The sequence below is a fragment of the Manis javanica genome, chromosome 7 (assembly GCF_040802235.1).
Source record: "Manis javanica isolate MJ-LG chromosome 7, MJ_LKY, whole genome shotgun sequence".
NCBI lineage: Eukaryota > Metazoa > Chordata > Mammalia > Pholidota > Manidae > Manis > Manis javanica.
The window spans coordinates 133,765,343-133,786,055 of NC_133162.1; the positions used below are offsets into that span (position 1 = coordinate 133,765,343).

General features: G+C 40.8%; 1 protein-coding gene across 2 annotated transcripts in view; it reads left to right on the top strand.

The window, feature by feature from the left end:
• Window positions 1-20,713, top strand: part of CERS6 (ceramide synthase 6) — a 277,844-nt gene that overhangs the window by 208,711 nt on the left and 48,420 nt on the right. For both annotated transcript variants that reach the window (XM_036995962.2, XM_036995963.2), the window contains exons 7-8: window positions 2,031-2,159; window positions 4,862-4,968. In XM_036995962.2, the coding sequence (XP_036851857.1) occupies window positions 2,031-2,159; window positions 4,862-4,968 (236 nt within the window). The remainder of the gene's footprint in view (window positions 1-2,030; window positions 2,160-4,861; window positions 4,969-20,713) is intronic.

A 20,713-nucleotide genomic window follows, 5' to 3' on the forward strand; every position in this document is an offset into this window, starting at 1 on the left:
ATTATCAAGTCCTCTCTATACCCCATTGAAGTCAGTGTTCAACAGCATAGTAAGATGTCAGTGGCAATTTTTATTTTATGCTTAAGGCACTTAGGTTTTGTCCAACTTTAATAATTTAGAAAAATTACAGACACTACAAAAACATCGGAGAACATCAGGAGAAGTAGGCAAAACTGGGAAGTGAGTGTGTACACAATCACTGAGTAAACTCAGAGCACGGGCATCACTTGCCTGTGAGCTGAGAACTAGCTGCCAGCGCTGTTCTGGAGGAAGAAGCCTGGTGCTCCGTCATTCTGCAGCAGAAGTTTGCAGGACTCTGTTCTGCAGCTCTGCCCTGGGCAGCCAGAGCGAACTGATGCAAGACAGATGAGGGCCCCGACAGTGGTATTCACCATCAGGGCAGCATAGCTAATTTGGAGGCCAGGTTAATCCAAAATAGCAGAAATAGTTGCACTTCATTTTTACAATCATCTGAGCTTCTTTAGGAAACGAATATATTGTTTATTGTGGCCATAAGTCAACATGTATGGTTATCAATAAGTGTTTGGAACTTTCCAAGGCAAAAAAATAACCCCAGGACATGTGCACCAAAGTATATACAGAACCGTTTGAATGTTGTGTTTTTTTTCTTGTAAACATACACAGTTAACTTTATTTCATCATTGTCATTTAAAACTTGATTTTATAAAACATAAAGAGACGTTTTTAGGAGTTCTGTATCAGAGGAATTTAAATAGTAGAAATATCCATAGGTAGGTTCAAGTAGTATAAATTAAAATACAATAATTGGAAACTTTTTCAATATAGGAACTATGCAGTGAAATTATAGGAGCAGTATTTCATCACTTAGGGATTATCATGACTTACTTCCAAGATCTAAACAAAGACCCTTATTTAAATGTTTTAAAACTGCTGAAGTTGAACTCTCAAGCCCCAAACCATATGATGCCAACAGCCACTGAATAAAGAGAGGTGTGTATGCGTGTGCCCGCTTGCTTGCTTCTCTGTCTCATAGTGCGCTTGTCGTCCGGGCTGCCTTGTCTGTCTCTACACGAACGGTCTGTACGAGAGCAGTCCTTCCCTCCAGAGTTCATGGGGATCACCATTAAGGCCAGTCCTGGCATTTAAGAGAATTTCAGGGAAGTTTAAATTTATTCTGGGAGAAATATAGGTTAATAAGAGTAATAATATCAGTGAAAAAGAGACTATATTTCTGAGCAGTGGAAATCCCATGTCACAGCAAACACATCCAGACTGTCAGGAGGTAAATCAGCATCAGAGAAAGATGATCTTTTCACGTGGCTCAAGAAGTTGACCAAAATGAGGGTGAGCAATTTACTATTACTTTTGCTAAACCCTTTTTTCTATGACCACAGACCAGGAAATGGCTAAAATTCAGAGCTTAGTACAAGTAGTGACTCTACAGCATCTTACTGCGCTGATGGACAGTGACTGTAATGGGGTATGTGGTGGGGACTTGATAATGGGGGGAATCTGGTAACCACAATGTTGCTCATGTGATTGTATATTAATGATACCATAATAAAATAAAAATTCGGGGCTTGTTTGTATAGGACCCATCAGAAGAGCTGACATCCTAGGATTCTTACCTTAACATCCCAATGGGCTTGTTACAGAAGTATGCAGAAGCCCCAGCCACAAGGAATCAGGAAAGTGGTCCAGCTGGACCCACACTGCTGCCCAAAAGATTTTCCTCAAGTACAAGTGCAGGGAATGCCTTTCTTTGCTTGAAATCCTGCAGCCATTTCAGTCCTAGCTGCAAATTCCTCGAGGTGGTACAAAACACCCTTTATGATTGACCCTTGGTCCTGGCACTTCTCACCTCCACAGGCCCTGGTCTTTTGGTGTCTCGGCCACTATATGGTGAAGGAGTAGTTCTGTCAGACTCACTGTAGGGTCCCCGGGGTGAGACCTAGGGAGAGCTCTGTAAGGACTGGTGGGGTGGGTGAATAGCTGAATGGGAATGTGATACTGCTGAGCCCTAACATGCTGTGTTTTCCTTTTCCAAGGACTTCGGCGCTATGTTCCTGCATCACCTTCTGTCTATCTTCTTGCTTAGCTTTTCATATGTCAACAATATGGCCCGAGTAGGGACCCTGATCCTCTGTCTTCATGATTCAGCTGATGCTCTTCTAGAGGTAAAAGTTCTCTTTCATCTTTAACAGTACAAAGTCTAGAATTCAGGACATCCCCCGAATCATCAGTTCTGTTAGGCTGGGTGGCCTGGGGGGGGACAGTATACGGTTGCAGTGTTTGTTTTCAGGTTAACTTGCTACTTGCTAAAAGTGAGATTTTAATATATAAGTTTTTATACAGAAAATGTTCATCATGTTAGCACTTTTTATTAATAGCATAATGAAAACTATCACTATTGCATACTTAAGAAATGAATGCTTTGCAATAGGAAAATCATTACTTGGATAGGTTTTGTTTCTGTTGTTTTTATCTGGCAAGTATATATAACTCAGTTTAGTTATTAAAAGTAGTTGAACATCTTGATAAAATTAATTAGTAGTCATAGTTTTTATTGCTGATATGCATGGTATCCTTGTATTTTTACAGTGAAAAGTGTATATGAATTGCAGATTATATATAAAAACTATGTTTTCTATGCATATAAGTACAAAGAGTATCTGAGGAAATATTGGTTGCCCTTTGATTTACTTTCTAAACCATTATAACTTATTAAATTGTTAAAGTAGAAAAAAAGAAAAAGAAAAATGCTTCTACCATATTTCGAAAGATAAAATCCCCAGGAAAATTTTGATCTGACATTTTCTTTTAATTATGGTCCCTATGAAATAATGTTATCTAAATAAGATTTTCCACTTTGTATGTAAGAGAAATGTATGCAACTGACCAAAAATGAACTTACTAGAATACAAATTCCATGTAGAAACAGGTCTTAGAATCTGTATTCTGATTGTTTTGTTCCTTGTCCCATAGTTCTGTCTCTTTGAAGCATTGGCTAGTACTGAAAATAGATAGAGGGGCCCTCAGATAGTAACCTGTTATTGCAATATAAGCAGAAATCCCATGCCATAAGATTGAATCTACCATAAAGGCAATTAGATAAGGTTTGAAGCATATGCAGCATTATATTAAAAACTCTGGTTTCTATAAGGTTAGGAAACATACAAAGAATCCTAATGGGCTAGATATGTCATATGATAGGTTGGAGCTATTATTTTTAAGTGATTCAAGGTAGACACTATTCAGCATATTTTTGAAGGAGAAATATAAGTAGTGCAAAGGTAATCCCCTGAAAATCAGATAACATTTGGTTAAATCCTAAGTATGCTTGAAAGTGGAAATTTATACAACAATTTACAGTTTTGAAATCAATCCTGGGTAATCTGTGAGCCTTAACATCTGTGGAAAGAGCTGGCATGATGCTTGGCAGAGCCACGGTTCAGAAAATGTTGGGTGACTCGTCATCTGCCTCTTTTACCCAGAAAAGAAAAATAATCCAAAATCCCGGTCATCTGGCTTGAAAGAGAATGTTCTTCATCACCCGGAGTCTCTTTGACATTAGAAAATAATGTCTGGGAATATCCAAATAATGAGATATGTCAACTGTCAACTCTTTGAAGTGGGATCTCTGGCCTAGACATTTCAGAGAAATTGGTGTTTAATGCTTTTTTATCCAATACTGCTGAGCCCTAACATGGCCGTGTTTTGAACATAAAAGAAAAACCACCCGGTTTGCCTAGCCAGGAGGGGGCAGAAGACACTTCTTTTTCCTTCTTGATATAATTTGTGGTCTGACACTCTCAGTCGTCATGAAATTAAAAGTCCATGATCCTGGCTTCCACTCAATTAATAGATATTTCCCTTTAGGAATACATTTTTCTCACAGCTTTGTGTCTACTTAAAGGTATTAAATTATTGCTTCTGTGGATGCTGCCGACAATCCTGTCAAGTTTAACGTGGCTAATTTATGTTCCAAGAAGTAGAAAAACAGTGTTACGAATTGAGAGGACGTCTTCAGTTTATAACCCTGTGTGTGGGTACTTGTGACTTCTATGCAAAATTGTAAAAAGAAGTGATCAAGCAAAATTATGTTTTTGCCTATTCTTAGAGTCCTCCGTACAAAGTACATGGTAGAGAAAGGGTGTGAGTTCTTCCCTAGACTAATTTATAATATAAAAAGTGGTCACTTAAATCACTATCATAAATTTTTAGAGAACTTCTCTCAGATACTTTGAACATTAGTGACTGTCATCTAGAAAATGGCCCATTAATGTAACTTTGAATATTATACCTAAATGGATTCGTTGAAATAACATGATCTTGACACATTCTTCAATTCTAAACTTATGAGAATCAGCCAAGAAACTCTCTTCCCAGAATTTTCCCCATGCCTGTTTAAGGAAAACCTGTAATTCTAGGAAAGAAGAGGACATGCAGAAAGGCTGTAAATTTGTAGCCTTAGTTTTGGGACTCATTAAAGGCTTAAAGAATTATCTAGCACTTTCTCTTTTGACCTGTTAAGCCAAATTCCTGTTTTGGTGTCTTCAGCTTGCTAATATCATCTACAATGCAAGAATATTCTTATTTTTCTGTTTTCCTGCAATCAGCCATACAATTGAATTTTTCAGCTTGTTGAATATTTTATTAAATCTGTGACAGTCAGTAGTTCTACTTATGGCTAATGCAGCATTTCATTCAGCTTACGGGTAATTTATAGATACTGAAGCATGATGCATGACATTTCAAAGTAGCAGGCAGTTTTATGCATCTGGTAATTTATATCTTATAGGAGACTCATGCATATTGAAAGAAGCTTTTCATTTATCAGTTTAACTAAATTCATATGTTACATTCCTTCCTTTCATAGGCTGCCAAAATGGCAAATTATGCCAAGTTTCAGAAAATTTGTGATCTCCTGTTTATTGTATTTGGCATGGTTTTTATCACCACACGACTGTGCATATTTCCTCTCTGGTGAGTACGTCAGTCTTCTTTTCAGTAGAGTCTCCTTTTCCAGATAGGCTTTCGAGCCATTTCCTTTTGAATTTCACTCCAAAGTCTGAGCAAGAGGTTTAAAGAAAGCAGGGGATGGATTCTAGAAACAGCTTGGAAAAGTATGTGGCTCTGAAGCCACAGGAAGTGTCTGCCATTTGGGGTCCAGTCTAGAGTAGGATTCAAACACCCTAGCCAGGAAAGCTCGGGCTGATAAAGGAAATAGGACATGGAAACCAGTTACATACCTCCCCTACCAGGGGTTCACAGAGGTTATCTCTGGACTGTCAGCAGGACAATCACTGGGGAACTTTCTGGAAATACAGCTTCTTGGGCCCCACCCTAGGCCTACTGGGTCATAGACTGCGGAGGTGGGGCCTGACAGTCTGTGTTCTGATAAGCCTTCCTGATGGTTCTGCTCCACAGTAGAGTTTGAGAACCACTATTCTATACAATTCTCCTCACCAGCTGTATTTACCGCTAAACCGGATGGAAGCTATGACCTAAAAATAACCCCTAAAATTCTCTATGACCCCTTAATGTCGGGATGTTCTTTCATTTTGTTGAGAGCTAAGAAAACAGACACGACAGATGTTGATGGAATTCGACAATCCCTTCTGTAGAAAATAGGTCTAATGTCATTCATCTTTTCTGGAAAGGCTATTACTTGAACTAGAAAAAAATGAGCCCTCTCTCTGTATGACTCAAAGTCTACCATTGATGGCAGGTTTTATTTTTCCATTTTGAGATATTGATTTGAATGGGAAATGAAAGCAATGGAAATTGGAGAAAGCTAGGAAATGAAGGGATGCAATAGTACCTTGCTTTTCAGCCCCAAGAGAAAAATGACAATACAGTGGGGGCTTCTAAGTGAGTAAACTTAGAACTGGGACTCCACAAACAAATTAATAAAACACACACACACACACACACACACACACAGCTTCTCCTTGAGGCTCACAGCCTTTTTGGACACTTATTTATGAAAATCGTTTCCAGGAAGCAGCACTGAATGTCAGCAACAGGCATGTATAAAAACTCATTATAGTTTTAAATGATTGTAGGTAGGAAATATTGAAGTTAAGTTTAATATAACGTTTCTAGAATTATTTCAGGATTGGGGCCCTTTCATGATTATTAGCAGAACTAGTGGTAAGAATTTAAGTAGTAGAAATTTGAGCAAAATCCAGGAAATAGTTCTTAAAATAATAATAGAAAGCTTTTCCTACTTAGGATTTCTGGGAACCTAACTTTTAAAGAAATAAGCATCACTCTCGAGTACTCTGATTTACTTACTTCCCTTTAAAGGTAGAATTAAATTTAAGGTGCACCTCCTCCCCTCCCCTCTAGCTAATGTGTAAAAAAGCTCTTCAGGTTTTGACAGCCATGAGTTACCCAGAACATAGGCCCCAGGCTATAAAAATCACGTGATGCTGCTGAAAAGATGATTCATAGGTATGTCCTATGATGATGATGTAAAGTAGCCCCGTAGAAAAATCCTTGTATCCAAATACAGAGCATAAGTTTAGGTCACAAATGTGGGACTTGTGCTGCCTTGTCCCCTGGCGCAGCCGAGGTGCTCGAAAGGCAACTTGTGAGGAGAAGGATTGTTTGCAACACAAAACATAATTTATATACCTACTGCCGTTGTAGTTGTGCATCTAGTGAATAAATTCCTTTTGAGATATGTCAAGTGTGTGTTTTGACTGTTTCAGGTACTATAGTGTTATGGTTATTGTTAGTATTTAAAATTGTAACGTGAATGACAATCACAAATAGAGTTTTAAATGTTTTCCTTAATACTGTGAAATTACTCAAACATTCCTTTTAGCCTAGGGAATCCTAGAATTGGGAGGAACTGCATGTTCCGGACTGCAGACTCCTCTCCCACGCCCTCTGCCCAGGAGAGGAATTCTTCTGTCAATCTCCTTCATTAGGAGTATTGCTTTAGAAGTGGAGGGAGAGAGAGTTCCTTACGTGAAACAGAAACCTGGGTCTTTACAACTCTTAATCTGGTTTAGAACCTCTCGAAGCTGTATGAAAACATGCCCATGTGTATGATTTTTTTTCTTGGGGTTGGGGTCAGCCCATGTCTTTATCACATTCTCAGAGGGATCCTCCTCATAAAAGTACCATCTGGAAAACAAACTGAGTGTAACCTACCACTTCTAATTGAAAATATAAGAATGTGAAGTTTTCTGTAGGCTTTCTCTCCTTCAGAAAGTATCTTTAATCCCCTCCATATTCCTTTGTTCCTCAGAATTCCCCTTATCGTGATGTTCCAAATGTGGGCTGGCTGGTACAAAATATAAGAGAACTAAAAACAAGATTTACTTAAAACTGCATTTCTTCCAGTGCAGCCTGCCTTTGCCTGCCTTGTAAACAGCTTCCACGTGGTATGGGTGTGATCTGATAAACATCTGAGTTCTTCCCAGAGTCCCTCTCCCTTACCCTAAGTTTATTTCATTTTCATTTATTTCTATTTCTAATTATGACTTATTTGTAAGCCTAGTACATAAAGCACATTTATTCCTGTTAGATTTCATCATGCTGTTTTCAGAACTTCTGAACTGCATGCAATGCAACACTTTTCCCTCCCACCCCCGCACTGCTTGCACATCGCCTTTCATGCTTCCCTCGACTCCTTGAAGAAAAATGCTGACCAGGAGGAGCTCCTGGGACAGTACAGACGGATTTCTTTAGGCTGACCTGCCTTGTCTCTCAGCCACCAGCCTTTCTTTATGATTTTCCTCTTTGTTATTGTCTTACAACTGCTCTGTCTTTCATGTCTGCTATTTTTCCACATTTAAAAAGCCCAATGAAAGACTCTCTCAAAGATTTCCTCTGTTGTTTGACACCCTCTGCATATGCAGGCAGGCTGAGAAAAGAATGTGAGGGCTTTCTAGCATGACTCAATTCGAGAAGGTCCTTGTGGCTTCTAGGCTCTTCATTGCTAGTTACTTACCCCACCTGCTAGATGATCCATCTGCAACAAGTGATTTTAACCAGTCTAAAATTTCCAGTCATTGACTTTTCCATATTGTTTAGGTGTGGACTTTTTACTTTCCAAAATACTATGCTTTTTAAATGTATTCAGTGAATATTTATTGGGTACTTATATGTAATCAGTGCTAGGCTGGGTGCTGAATTCAGTTAGACATAGGGCCTCCCCTGGGGCACTTGCAGGTGAATCCCTGCAGGTCCCCACAGTATCTTGTTTATAATTGGGGTGGGGGGTGTTGCTGGAGATTATCAATTATTTTCAGAACATTTACTGGAGATAAATAATATGAATGGATTGTCTGTATTAAATAGTTTGGTTGAGGGTACTAGCGAGCTTTGTCAGCCAAGTAAACCATTACACTAGATAGAGTGTGAGTGTGAAATAGTCACTGGCTACTGGGAGGAAGTGCGAAAGATGGACTGGACGTCAATTCTAACAGGCATTTTATAGACTTACTTCTCTTTCAAATACTTGTGTTTCACCTGGAAGAAGAAACAGAATTATCCCCCAGGCCCTCTACTTCTTTTAGTTTTCAGTCCATTTGTTTTAAACTCACCAATGATACATACCTCCAGGTCCCTGCTGACGGTATTTGTGTTCCCATGTGAACCATCAGAATTTTTGTAATTTGTGGGTTTGACACTTGGCTCATGTGCTGTTGGGTGTCAGTCCTTGCTTCACAGAGATAGCATATACCATGATCAGCCTTCTCAGAATCACGGATTGCCCAAACTCCTCTTTTGGCCACAATCCGTCCTCCTAAAACTGCACTGCCAATATAAATATAATTCAGTCTTTCTAGTAATTCTAAATTCTCTAGGACCCACATTAAAAAAGCAAAAATGAACAGGTGACATCATTTAATTAACATGTCCTATTTAACTCAGTATATCCAAAATATCATTGTAATATGTACCCGTTTTAAAAATTACTGAGATTTGTCTTCTTTTACTGCATAGTGAATCTCCAAAGTAGGGTTTGGGTTTCACATCACCACCATCTACTCAAAGGTCTGTGCATTTTAGCCTTTACATTGTAGTTGGACAGTCAGTGATTGCTCGTCTTTGAGAGTAAGCTTGTCCGTCATAGGAAGCGGTTACCATTTTCACCGATCTGTATCTGTCTTTCCTCAACTCCGTTTGTGTGTAATCCCTGACAGCCTTAACAATTTCCCATATGTTACGAAGCTGTGGTTTTGGTTGGAAGAGTGGGCTGCTCGGTCCCGTTACAGCATCTATCACAATGCCTTGCTTAGAATGGCTGCTCAGTGAATATTTGTTGGGTGGAGTAGGTACTCTTTCGTGTTAACTGGGCTCACGTGTGTTTTCTCAGTTAAACTCCTTGAATCATTATGGAGTAGGTAGGTGCAATATTTCCCATATTACACAGAGAAGACTGATTCACTTAGTCTATGATCTACCCGCTCTCTCTGGACTCTAGATGCCTGACATCATCAGTTCAATTCAGCAACTACTTAAGAAGTTCCAATTGTTCTTTGTACAATACAAACCATCTTCTTTAAGGAGCAGGCCGTAAAGCTACCGAAGAGATACATTTCTGGTAGCTGTTACATACAAAGGTGTCATTATAAAATGATTGTCCCTATAGTTGTGTCCCAGCCACGATGCAATATTGTAAGCATCAATATTTCTAGACCATATATTAGAATCTGGTAGCAAAAAAGGCAATTCTACAAAGATCCCAGATGGGAAATAGCATAGTGCAGTCAGTAGAAAGACCGCTTGTCTTGAGTCCTCGTTCTCCCCCTCATTTGTACGGTCTGAACACTAGATGTATAACTTCTCTTCATGTATGTCCTCACTGGAAAAATGAAACTAATAGGATCCAGTCCATCTACCTTGTGAGGAAATGTTAAGGATTAAGTGAAATGCTGTTTGTAGCAGTTTCTATTACTGTAAAGTACTTTATTAAATAGTAAACATTTAAAAAGTATGTTATATTACTAGTAAAGCTGAAAATTCCCATTATGGTCTAGTGGTCAGAAATTCCTATTACATTTTTCTAACGTCCAACCAGTCTAGATTAAGGAACCACAACCATAGATGCTTTTGAAATAAAACGTTAAAATGTTTTCTTCAATTATGAGACTCAGAAAATCGTCAGCTCTCAGTATCCAGTGAGCATGTAATGTTGGACAGGTACCAGTTGCCTTATTCCCTCAAATCCTAAGGGGCCATGCCTATCCGGAGCCACCAGAGGTAACCATTACTGTTCACGGAATCTCACGGAATTTCATAAAACGCAAGTGTATGTCAGGCTAGTTCTTTCCTACAAATCACAGATTCACAAGTCATTATCCAGCCAGGAATGGGCATACCATAATTGTCAGGACCTCTTCCTGTGGCCTAATGGTGACTTTCCCTGTCCATATCCCGCCAAATACTAACACCTTGGCTACCAGAAAGTTATAGTCAGATATGTACCATTGGCGGTTTGCTGCTGTTCAAACAGAAGCATGTGACATCTCAGAATAGTACCTTCTGTTGATCTCTGTCCTGCAAAGTAGGGGAATTATTTGCTGCTTTGTATTCTCTGAGGGCCTCTGCATTTAAAAAGGAAAAAATGTTACTGAAAAGCCTAGGTCGTTCTTTTACCATTTTCCTTAATAAAATTTGAAATTCATCCAGAGACATAGGAATATCATCTTCTCAGATTTATTCCTTAAAACATAATTTATCAAAGTAGTGTGGCTTATATGCTTTTCTGAATAGCTGATAAGATTGGTCTTAGAGTTCACAAATTTGAAGAGGTGTGCTTTTTTTTTCCCTAGGTTTTCTCTGAAATTTTTATGGGTGCTGATCTGTGTTAAATATATTTGAAAAATAAAGGATGAAACCTGAAGTCTTTTGGATGTTAGCTATTTTGACATGTTTTTAATAATACATGCATTAGTATCAGTTAATACCTGCTTAGGTGGGGTAGAGATGGATGGAAATAATGTGTGTTGAGATGTTTCGTCTTTATTCATGTGAGCATAATAATTTTAATATAGTTTAAGATTGAAGGGCTAGACCAGGAGTCAACAAGCTATATGGCCTATAGACAGAAAAACCCATTGCCTGTTTTTATAAATAAAGTTTTATTGGAACACCACCTGGCCCATCTGTTACATACTGTCTTCGGCTGTTTTCTGCTACCATGGCTTGAGTAGTTGAGAAAAGGGTGCATTTTAGGAGCACTGCTAATCCTAAAATATTTACCAGCTCTACTTCTTTACAAAAATGTTTGCTAACTCCTGGGCCAGGCCATTAAGAAAGAATTAGTCTGATGGGTAAATATAGAGCAGTGGGTGGAGAGTGATAAATGTGTTCAGCGTTTAGGATGTTCTTTAGAAGTATTGTCTCCCTCAGGAAAAAACAGGCAGTTCTTCTTCATATTATGTGGGGGTGCAGTATATGCTCTCAGTTAAGAAAGCTTTTTCCTTTTGTGACTTGAGTCAACAAAATATGCTGTATCCTAGGAACCCTCTCTGCACAGAGTTAATGTCGTAAGTGTTCCCTCCCTCTTAAGCACTGAAAAGAATCCTTCACTGGGGGAAAGATTTATATAAAAAGATTTTCTCAAAGCATTATAAAATATGTTTACATACCACTTATGGAAAAAATTCAGTATGGCCATTTCATGTGTTTTAAAAATATCTGAGTATTATAAAAAAAATCTAATGCCATGGCCAGAGATTTAAAACTTGTACGTGTGATTAAGGATCTCACTTATTTCAGAGTGACGCTTTATGGGAAATACCGTACCAGCTGAAGAGCCCGTATCAGCTCTCTTTCCATTTGCTTACGTGCACTAGGCTAGTCTTCTCCAGCACTTACCTCGCCTCCCTGACCTTGGCCCCTGGGTCTCTCCTGCCAGCTTGCTGCTCTGTCATCCTAAGCCTCCTTCCAAGAGTCCTGAGCTGAGCCTTGAGCTAGCTTGTGCCTGCCCATTGCCAACTTCCCAGTCTGGACCAGTGTCTGAGCCAGCCCAGCAGCCTTCCCTGCAGAATCCCAATGTCCAGGGCTCTCTGGCAGTGTCGGTGGGCACCCTGGCTGCGTCCTTTCATTCTCAGAGCTTCATCCCTGCCTCGGACATCCCATGGCTGTCACCTGTGGGATGGCAGTGTAGGCAAGGAGACAGAACCCAGCACCTCCAGCATCCCTGGGGTCATCTCAGTGTCTGTGGGGCTGTATCTTACCTTGCATTACTGTTCAACCTGAGATGTCTTTAGGATAAGGGAGCAAATACTTTGCAGCATGCAAATACCCCTCATAGACAAGGAACCATTAGTCCTCCATATTTAGTGCACTTCACCGTGAGCCCATGTGTCAGGCGCAGGGCGGGTGTCGGGGACATAGAGGCTGGTGAGGTCATGGGTCTGGGAACATAAAGCACCACCAAACCACCATTAAATATTTGTTAAATGAGTAAATGTAACTGTAGAATTTCCCGTGCAGTTTGGCACAGTCATGACTATGACTTTGCAGCCCATATGTATCTCTCCTTATAATAAAAAGCAGGCCAGTCAAAGGAGCCCAAGGTGCAAGCCACTTAGTGGCTTTCACCATGAGGGATGGTCCAACAACCACAGGACCATTTGCTGAGACGGCACCAACAGAAATAGCACTTGTTCTATAAATGCTGCCTTTTCCACAGCAGATGATGAAATAAAACAGAAATGCTTATAAGAATGTCAAATGGCAAAGAATTAGAAATAAACTTACATGAGGAAAATCATGAAAGGAAGAGAGATGCAGGTAGAAAATGCCAGCTGGGACGGGGAGCCTCCCCAGGGGTGTGATAGATAAGGCACAAAGAGAAGAAGTCAGGAGGTGCCAGGGCAGCAAAGGAAGGCAGCAGCTGTCCATGAGAAGGAGAAGTAGCCAAAGGAGAGAGCAAGTGTCCTTCGCCCCGAGGACTTCCATCCCAGAACCCAAAGAAGTGAGCTGGAGCACATAAAACACCATCCCAACGGAGAAATTCCGTCCCGGGATGCTGGACGGGCGTTCCCAGCCTCCCATCAGGACTTGTCATCCTCGACGTCAGTGTCAGGGCAGGGCCAGCCCCAGCTCACAGCAAGCTCCACACACCTGGAGTAATTGGCACCAACCCAGCTTAGCTGCCTCAACTTCTTTTTCTGAATGGACAGCATAGAAACCCACAGCTAGTTTTCACAGACACTGGTGTCTTAGACTTAAGTATCTCCCAGGGTCCCAACCCAAGGCTTAAATAGAGTTGTCAGAAAGTAAATATTTGATTTGTTGGCTAATAGTACATTGTAATGTGTCCTTTGAGTTTTATATTCAGGAGTTATGATGAGATATAATAAGAAGTATTCATTGAAATATTTATTAAAACTTGTTTGAAGACATGATTCAGAATATATCCCATTGTTTGGGGGCAGGGAAGAATGACCTGAAACAATTCTGAATGTTTTTAAGTTCTGAGAGACAAAGAAGTATTATTTTAGTTTAAGGTTATTTATATTTATATTTATGTTTATATTTAATTGCTTAACATTTTTAGATTGTCTTTTTAATTGAAATATAAATATAGTAAAATGTACTTAATGAGATGGAATAGTGTATTGACTGTAATTTTACTGCCCAGTACTGTATGCTAATCAAGTAAGGAACTATTTGGGACTTTTTCCCAAAATAGCCTCCATGGACTCCCCTGGGTCACCTGCTTCTCACCTTCTGTGCACCCAAATCGTAGTTGGTATATGATGTTCAGTTGAAGGGGTATAAGATTATGAACCATCAAATAACAGTAAAAGATTTTTCAGTGAATTTCATTATACTTTTTGACTAATAATAAGTGAGCAAAACAAAATAAGGAAAATTTTCTGGTTAAAATTAACTAGAATATTTTATTAATTAAGACTTTAGTCTACCCATTTTTCTTTGTTCTTAACTCATGGGTATGGAAGGGTCTTTTATCTCGTTTGCTCCAGAAGAAGCACCTGGATAAAGCAATGAATATTTGAAGTTCATGTGAAAGTACATTCAGTCAATTCAGGAGCCGACACAAAGCACCGAAGGCATTTTTCATTGTGTGTGTGTTTCTTAAATCACCTCCTCTTCCCAGAAGACTGCGTTATGCCAGGAGCACAATTTGCAAAGTCAGCACTTTATTAAAAAGGGTCGAAATCCTTTCCTATACATTAAGTCCACAATACCTTCCAGAAATAAGTCAGGGGTTTCACGAAATAGGCCAAAGCCGATGTGACAAAGTACAGAAGACACAGAGCTTGAAAGTCTCTCTCGGTGTCAGTTATTCATGAAGCTTGACCCCCTTTTCTCTTCCCAGCAATATGATTGCATTTATTCCAAATGCGTCGCCCTTATCCCATTCAAAAGTATAATTAGATGTTTGAGTTCCCTCCTGTCAGGAGCCATCACATGGCATTTTCCTAAAGCACTGGTCTGCTGCTGTTGTTTGATAATGATTCATTTCCACGCCACTTTTCTCCACTCAACAGTGAGTTGCAACAGGGCTGACGCTTATTCTCCCTTTGCATGCCCTGGACCATGCGCAGTACCTGCTGTGCCCTAAGTTTGCTGATTTATCCTACAGTAGATCTCTATACTTAACTCGAGGTCTTAATTTGAAATTCACTTTGATAAAGGTGTTCCTCCCAGGCAGGTAATCTATTATTTATTTCCATTTAATAGTCTCATCCTTTTTATCTTCTTCCTTCCAAAGTGAGGGAGAAATATTCTGAATGGCAGAGTAATGCCTGCTTGAATGCCCTCTTCTCTTGAGCCCACGTATCTTAACTGATTGCCCTACCATAATGCAGTTCCTGACACACTGTCCCTCACAGCTCATGTTTGGGTCAAGCTCTCTGCCAGGCACAGAGTGCAGTGGACTGGAGTTTGGGTGGCCCACACTGGACGTCACTTGTGACTCTTCTCTTTTTAACTTGATTTCTCCCCAACCTGCAAAGATTTGGGGAGGGTGAGGAAGGGCTGCCTTATTCTGAAAACAACTGCATGTACAACGAGGATCATTGCTTATTTCCATCCTCTAAAGAGGTGAAATACCATGGTGCTCCCTTGTATGCATGTGAGATTAGATAGATTTTATAGATATTTTATATATGTGCTTTATGTATATTATCACAGATCTTATTTATATGTATCTAAACTATATATATAAATATACCTTGTCAAATTAAATATATTGATAGCTGTGAATGTATATTTATGTTAAGTAAATATAGATATTTTTATGTGATATACATATATATCATAAGGCAAATCTTTTGCTTACTCTTATAGCATCAAGTAAATATTACTTCCATGAATATTTACAGCTGCTTCCATGAAATTTATGGGGTTTCTCTTTTTAGTAATTAAAAAGTGATGAGACTATTGATTGGTGCCTGCTACAAAAGGAATGAAAGGACTAAAATTGAATAATACATTTTACACCTAAATTGACCTTAAATGGCTTTGATTTCAGATAAGGCAATTCCATTTCATTTACATGAAAACCGAACAGTTTCATTAAAACTGTATTATGGTGGCACTTTTTGTACCTGGAGAGTCTTGATGCTACAAAGAAGTCTAAAATGTGCGAACCATCATTCCTATAACCATGCTCAAGATATGCTTCCCTCGGCCAAAATCTTGAGAACCTTGAAAAACAGGCCAGTAGATTTGCAAACCACCTGGGAGCAGCTCTGGACTCTTTGCCCCTAAGCAAAGAGGGAAGACAGGTTAGACTGTCCTCTTCAGATCAATACTCTCCCTGTTCCTGGTGGGCAGTGACCGACCACTTACTGTTTCTACATCTGAGAGCCTGTTGGCAGTAAAATTATACACTTTCCTTTTGGAGAAGGGAGAAAAATGTTGGACAGTAAGGTATGCTAGTTACTAGAGCCACCATCTAACCGAATGAGTATCTTGGAATAGAACAGCAATATATATTTTTTCTTAAGATACAAGCAGCTCAACTCTAGCACAGGAGGAGGACTAGGTACCTTTATATTGAATTCTTCCAGCAATAACAAAAGCCTCCAAAGGTTATGAAGACAGCTTGAACGTGAGCTGGAGCATGGAGACCAGAAAGGGGTGGGTAGTGGGTGGGAGGAATGTCATGAAGGAATCTGGGTTGAAACATTTTATCTCATACCTTACATATGGGACTCCCTGGGATTTCATTAACTGGCTTCCAGAAGTTAGGGGGTTCTAGAAGGAAGAGAAGTTCAACATTCCAAGAAAGGATTTGAGTTCATCATTCCAAGAAAGGATTTGGTAACAAATTAAAGACTTAAAAGTTCAGCACCATCTCAGATATGCCTCCTATTTATCCTCAGGAAGGTTTCTCAAGCCTTTTGAATGAATCATAAAAAAAAAAATCAGGTCAACAGAATTTTGTAAATTGTGACCTATGTTGTTCAGCGAAAGGAAGGGTTCCACTGTATCAAATACCACAAGGGGGATCAAGGCAGAGGGGACCACTGGTCTTGTGAAATTGTGCACATGCTTCTTCACCTATAAAATGAGAGAATTACAATCAATATCAAAGATATCTTCTAGCCCTAAAATTTCCTGATTCTATGATTTCCACAAATACAGGTGGGTTGGTGAGCTTCCGATGAGAAATTTTTGTAGAGACCCCTACAAGGGATTGTGAGGAGGGGACAGGGAGGTGGTGGGCAAGAAGAGAGAGAGGACATTGACAGCTTGTTTAAAAAATATACAGTGTGTAAAGGAAAGAAATAAGATGATCATTAGAGTGACTCCAGTATCAAGTAAAGATCCATGTGGAATAGTGGACGCACTTAGAGGTGTCAGTGTGGGATGGGTGAATAGAAGAGGCTCCCACTTTTCAGGGAGGTGAAGGAAGCAAGACAAACCCCTTGTGCTGATTCCAGTAGACGACTTCTCAGGTGCCTGTGGTCCCTTGAGTCAGGAAGAGATTGTTGATACTGGTGCTGGTGAGAGAACAGGAGAAGGCTGAGCACGCAGGGTCCCAGAGGACACATGTCCTAAGGCATGAGGCAAGGGAAAGGGAATGACAGGCCGGAAAGGAGGGGGTGTGCCTGCGACGGAAAAGCATGTCTGATGATCTGTGGTTTTTTCTTAACAAGAAAACCACGGCCATACCTGACGCAAGCTGTGGGAATTGTGCTGGGTTTGAGGAGGACGTCCCAGGGAATGAGAACAGGGCCGTGATGGGACCCCGTTGCCCTTTGAGCCAGTGGTCAGTGAGGTGCTGTCACTTGACCTTGACCCTCTATTACCAATGGTTCGATTCATGCGTTGTGCTGTGACTGTTACTCAAATCCATCTATCTGCTGTTCGCATGGGTAGTAGCAGAATTCTCCTGGTGTCCTTGGGACCCCAAACCAGTAACCATGACTGTCTCTGGTTGCACAGGACCTCAGAGAAAACTGAAAACCAGAAGAGTTAAGTGACTTGCCCAGTGTCACAGTGAGTTTGCGTCATGGTCAAGAATAGAAATATGTTTTCTTTTTTCTTTCATGGTGGTCTCTGCTTTAATTTGTTTCACACAGGAGACCAGCGAGGCAGTGAAGCTTGCCCTGGCCTGAGCCTGGCTTCTGCCCCTGACTTCGGCATGACTCAGTGTCTCTAGGTCTCAGATTATCAGTAAAAATTTTCACTTTAACATAGGTCTCAAAGAATGTGCAGCCAATTCAAGGGCCAATCGAAGCCAAGTACCAGAGGTTCTGACTCCCTGGGATTTCATTAACTGGCTTCCAGAAGTTAGGGGGTTCTAGAAGGAAGAGAAGTTCATCATTCCAAGAAAGTATTTGGTAACAAATTAAAGACTTAAAAGTTCAGCACCATCTCAGATATGCCTCTCTCTTGCCCTGCGGGCTCTTCCCACTAGTCTAGTAGCTGAAAGAGGAGCACCAAGCAGTGCAGGCCAGTTGCAAAGTGAAATCATACATGATGCACAATATACAAGGTTTCACCAGATCAGTGTAAGTGATGTTGGAGCTCTGCTCAGAGGACACCAAAGCTACAGGCCAAGGGCTTGGCCCACCGCTTGACAACTGGAAAAGGAAAAGTCAGGAAGGATGGTGACATGACAGGTGCTTCAAAAGAAAAGATAGGAATTTCAAAGGATTGTGAGGGACTCCTGGGAAAATTCTGAAGCCCTCAAATATCCTTTAGGAAATAAGGATATAAGGAAATAAGCCCTTGCATCTTCTTTAAAATTGTCATCTACCACTACCACTCAATTTTGAAGAAAATTATATAATCCTCCATCAAACCTTCATTCATTTTTAATTTGTTCTGAAAATTAGAACATAGTTCCAATTTCAACCTAAATTTGCTTCCATGGAAGATAAATTCATTTTCCTGAATTCTATTACATTTCTCAAAGTCTTCATTGACCTTTTTATTCACTGTTTCCTGTGAAATGTACGCTCCCATCTAGAGCAGGGTCACTTTAAATGCCTTTTCTTGGTGGCAGTGTTCCTCGGAATCAGAGGATCCTCTGTCCTCAGAATTTTAGTGTTTCTATAACTTTCTAAATCTAGTCTGTGTAACCTGGGAATAGAACAAAGAAAGTGAATGAGAGGCGGCTGACGCAGGGACTGGGGTGCAGTAGGACCGCTCCCGTCACTGACCAGCCTCGTGGCCGCGGTCGGGGAGCCCGTCTGCTGGGAGGCACTCCGCTGGCGTGCTCGGCCGTGGGGCTCCGCCAGTGGAGGAAGTTCAGAGACAGCCAGGATGGATCAGGGAAAAGGAAGGAATCCAGCACTTGGGGATTTTATGGTTTCTTCATGGTGTTACTGTGTGTTTTCCTTCCTGAGTTTACTGTGTGTCCTCACATTCTTTATCACGAACAAATCGGGGTCCTTGCCTCTCCCTTCTTTTGGGAAGGGTGAAATAGATTCTGTTCTTCCCTCGGCAGGCAGAGAATGCTTGAAATGGGGAAGTACTTCGAAGTTGAGCATTTTACCCAGATGCAAGAGGTGCATGCTATGCCTGTGCGCGGAGGCAGAACAACTGAGAACATCATTTGAAAAGAACCAATTGCTTTAAATTAGCGAGTTCACATTGATTCACTTTCCAGTGCGGTTCCTTTAATTAGCCTAATCCCCCCTGTCTCATGGGGAGGTGGCAGTTAATATCTTTCATGGCAGCTCATCCTGCTGTTAAGATGAAAGTCTTTTTCTAACCAATTTCTCTCTTGCCTGAGAGAGAATAAAACTAATACTCTTTGGGTTTCTCACTAGCCATGTACTCCATTAACCCTCAGGGTCCCCGAAGATGGTCAGGACTGTGGGTTACCGGGGGGACATTTTGCCCATTCAGAGCAGATATACCCATTTGGGCGATCCCAGCATAACGCATGACCTGAGTTATTAGTGTTGGTGGTCAGGGGCCCTGGGAAGAGCTTGCAGCTCACTTGGCCATTGGCTCAAAGTGCAGCATAGAATTTTTTACTCTTCCCATTTTGGTAGCAACATCCAAATGATACGTATCAGTTGGGTCTCCTGAGAAGCAGGTGCCAAGATGGAGTCAGGAGTGCCAGAGGTTTATTAGTTCATTATGCCAGTCAAGGATAAAGGGCAGGAAGCAGGAGTGGGGCAGGCGGAGTGTCAAACAGTGATGTTGATGGGACAGTCTCGGCCATCCCAGCGAAGAGCTCCGGAGCAGTGACTGCCCGTCAGAGGAATCCTGGGTTGGGCAGGAATGCGCAGCCCCTGACACCATGCACGTTCAGTCATTGGCTGTGAGCTGCCTAGAACTCAGCTTAAGCCCCATGGCCAATTCTGAAGGCCCTGACCCAGAGGCCGCCAGCTCCCCGCACTGCTCAAGCTAAATGGTGAGTTCTTGAAGGGAGATCTGAGCAGCACACCTCCTTGGTATGACTTATGCCACTACAAATTGGAAGCTAATACTGAGCCATTCAAATGAACAAATCCCTCAGGAACTAGATGCACACACGTCAAAGCGGCAGTTTAGCATTTATGAGTCTTGTCATTTATGAGTTTTAGTCATTATCAAGGTTCATCAGATTGTATTTTGGGAACATACATTGCTTTGCTTTTTTATGAAGTTAATTTTATTCTGAAGAAGAGCGATGCTAAAGAACCCAGCCTGTATCAAACAGTTTAGTTTAAAAAGTTGCCTAGCAGTGGTACAAAACAAAAGAAAGAAGCAATTAGGTTTATATTTAGTGATCCATCTATATGCATCTGGAACACATTTGTGGAATAATTCAAAAGGGCCAATCCATTTCATACCTCCTGCTGCTAAATGAATGTGGGTGTCAGGCTGCTATTTTCACAGTGCAAGACATTTATTGTTGATAAAAAAAATTCTCCCACTTCCATATAATCAGTATCCTGGCAAATGACGCTGTAGCCAAGTATAAAGTGGAAAAATTCTTTAAAAGAAAATAGGCCTTATGACTTAAAAGTGAAAAAACAGCCGACCGCAGATCAAAGCCTTCACACACACGCACTGTGCTCAAACGGACCCATTCTTTGCGGAATGTGTGGTCCTTAGGTTGGAGAGACGGGTCCTCACGACTCGCCCCTCCTCAGCTGAACAGTGCAACGCTTTAATCATTTGGTCAACACGGACCATTTAGCTCTGGGCCTGGCTCACACAGCTGTCGGTGTGAGTGCAAGCTGATGTCGTCTAGTGCTTCTAACAACCGTCTCCCCCTTTCCCTACCCCTTCCCCCCGCAAGCAATATAAAATCAGCAGCTCACTGAAC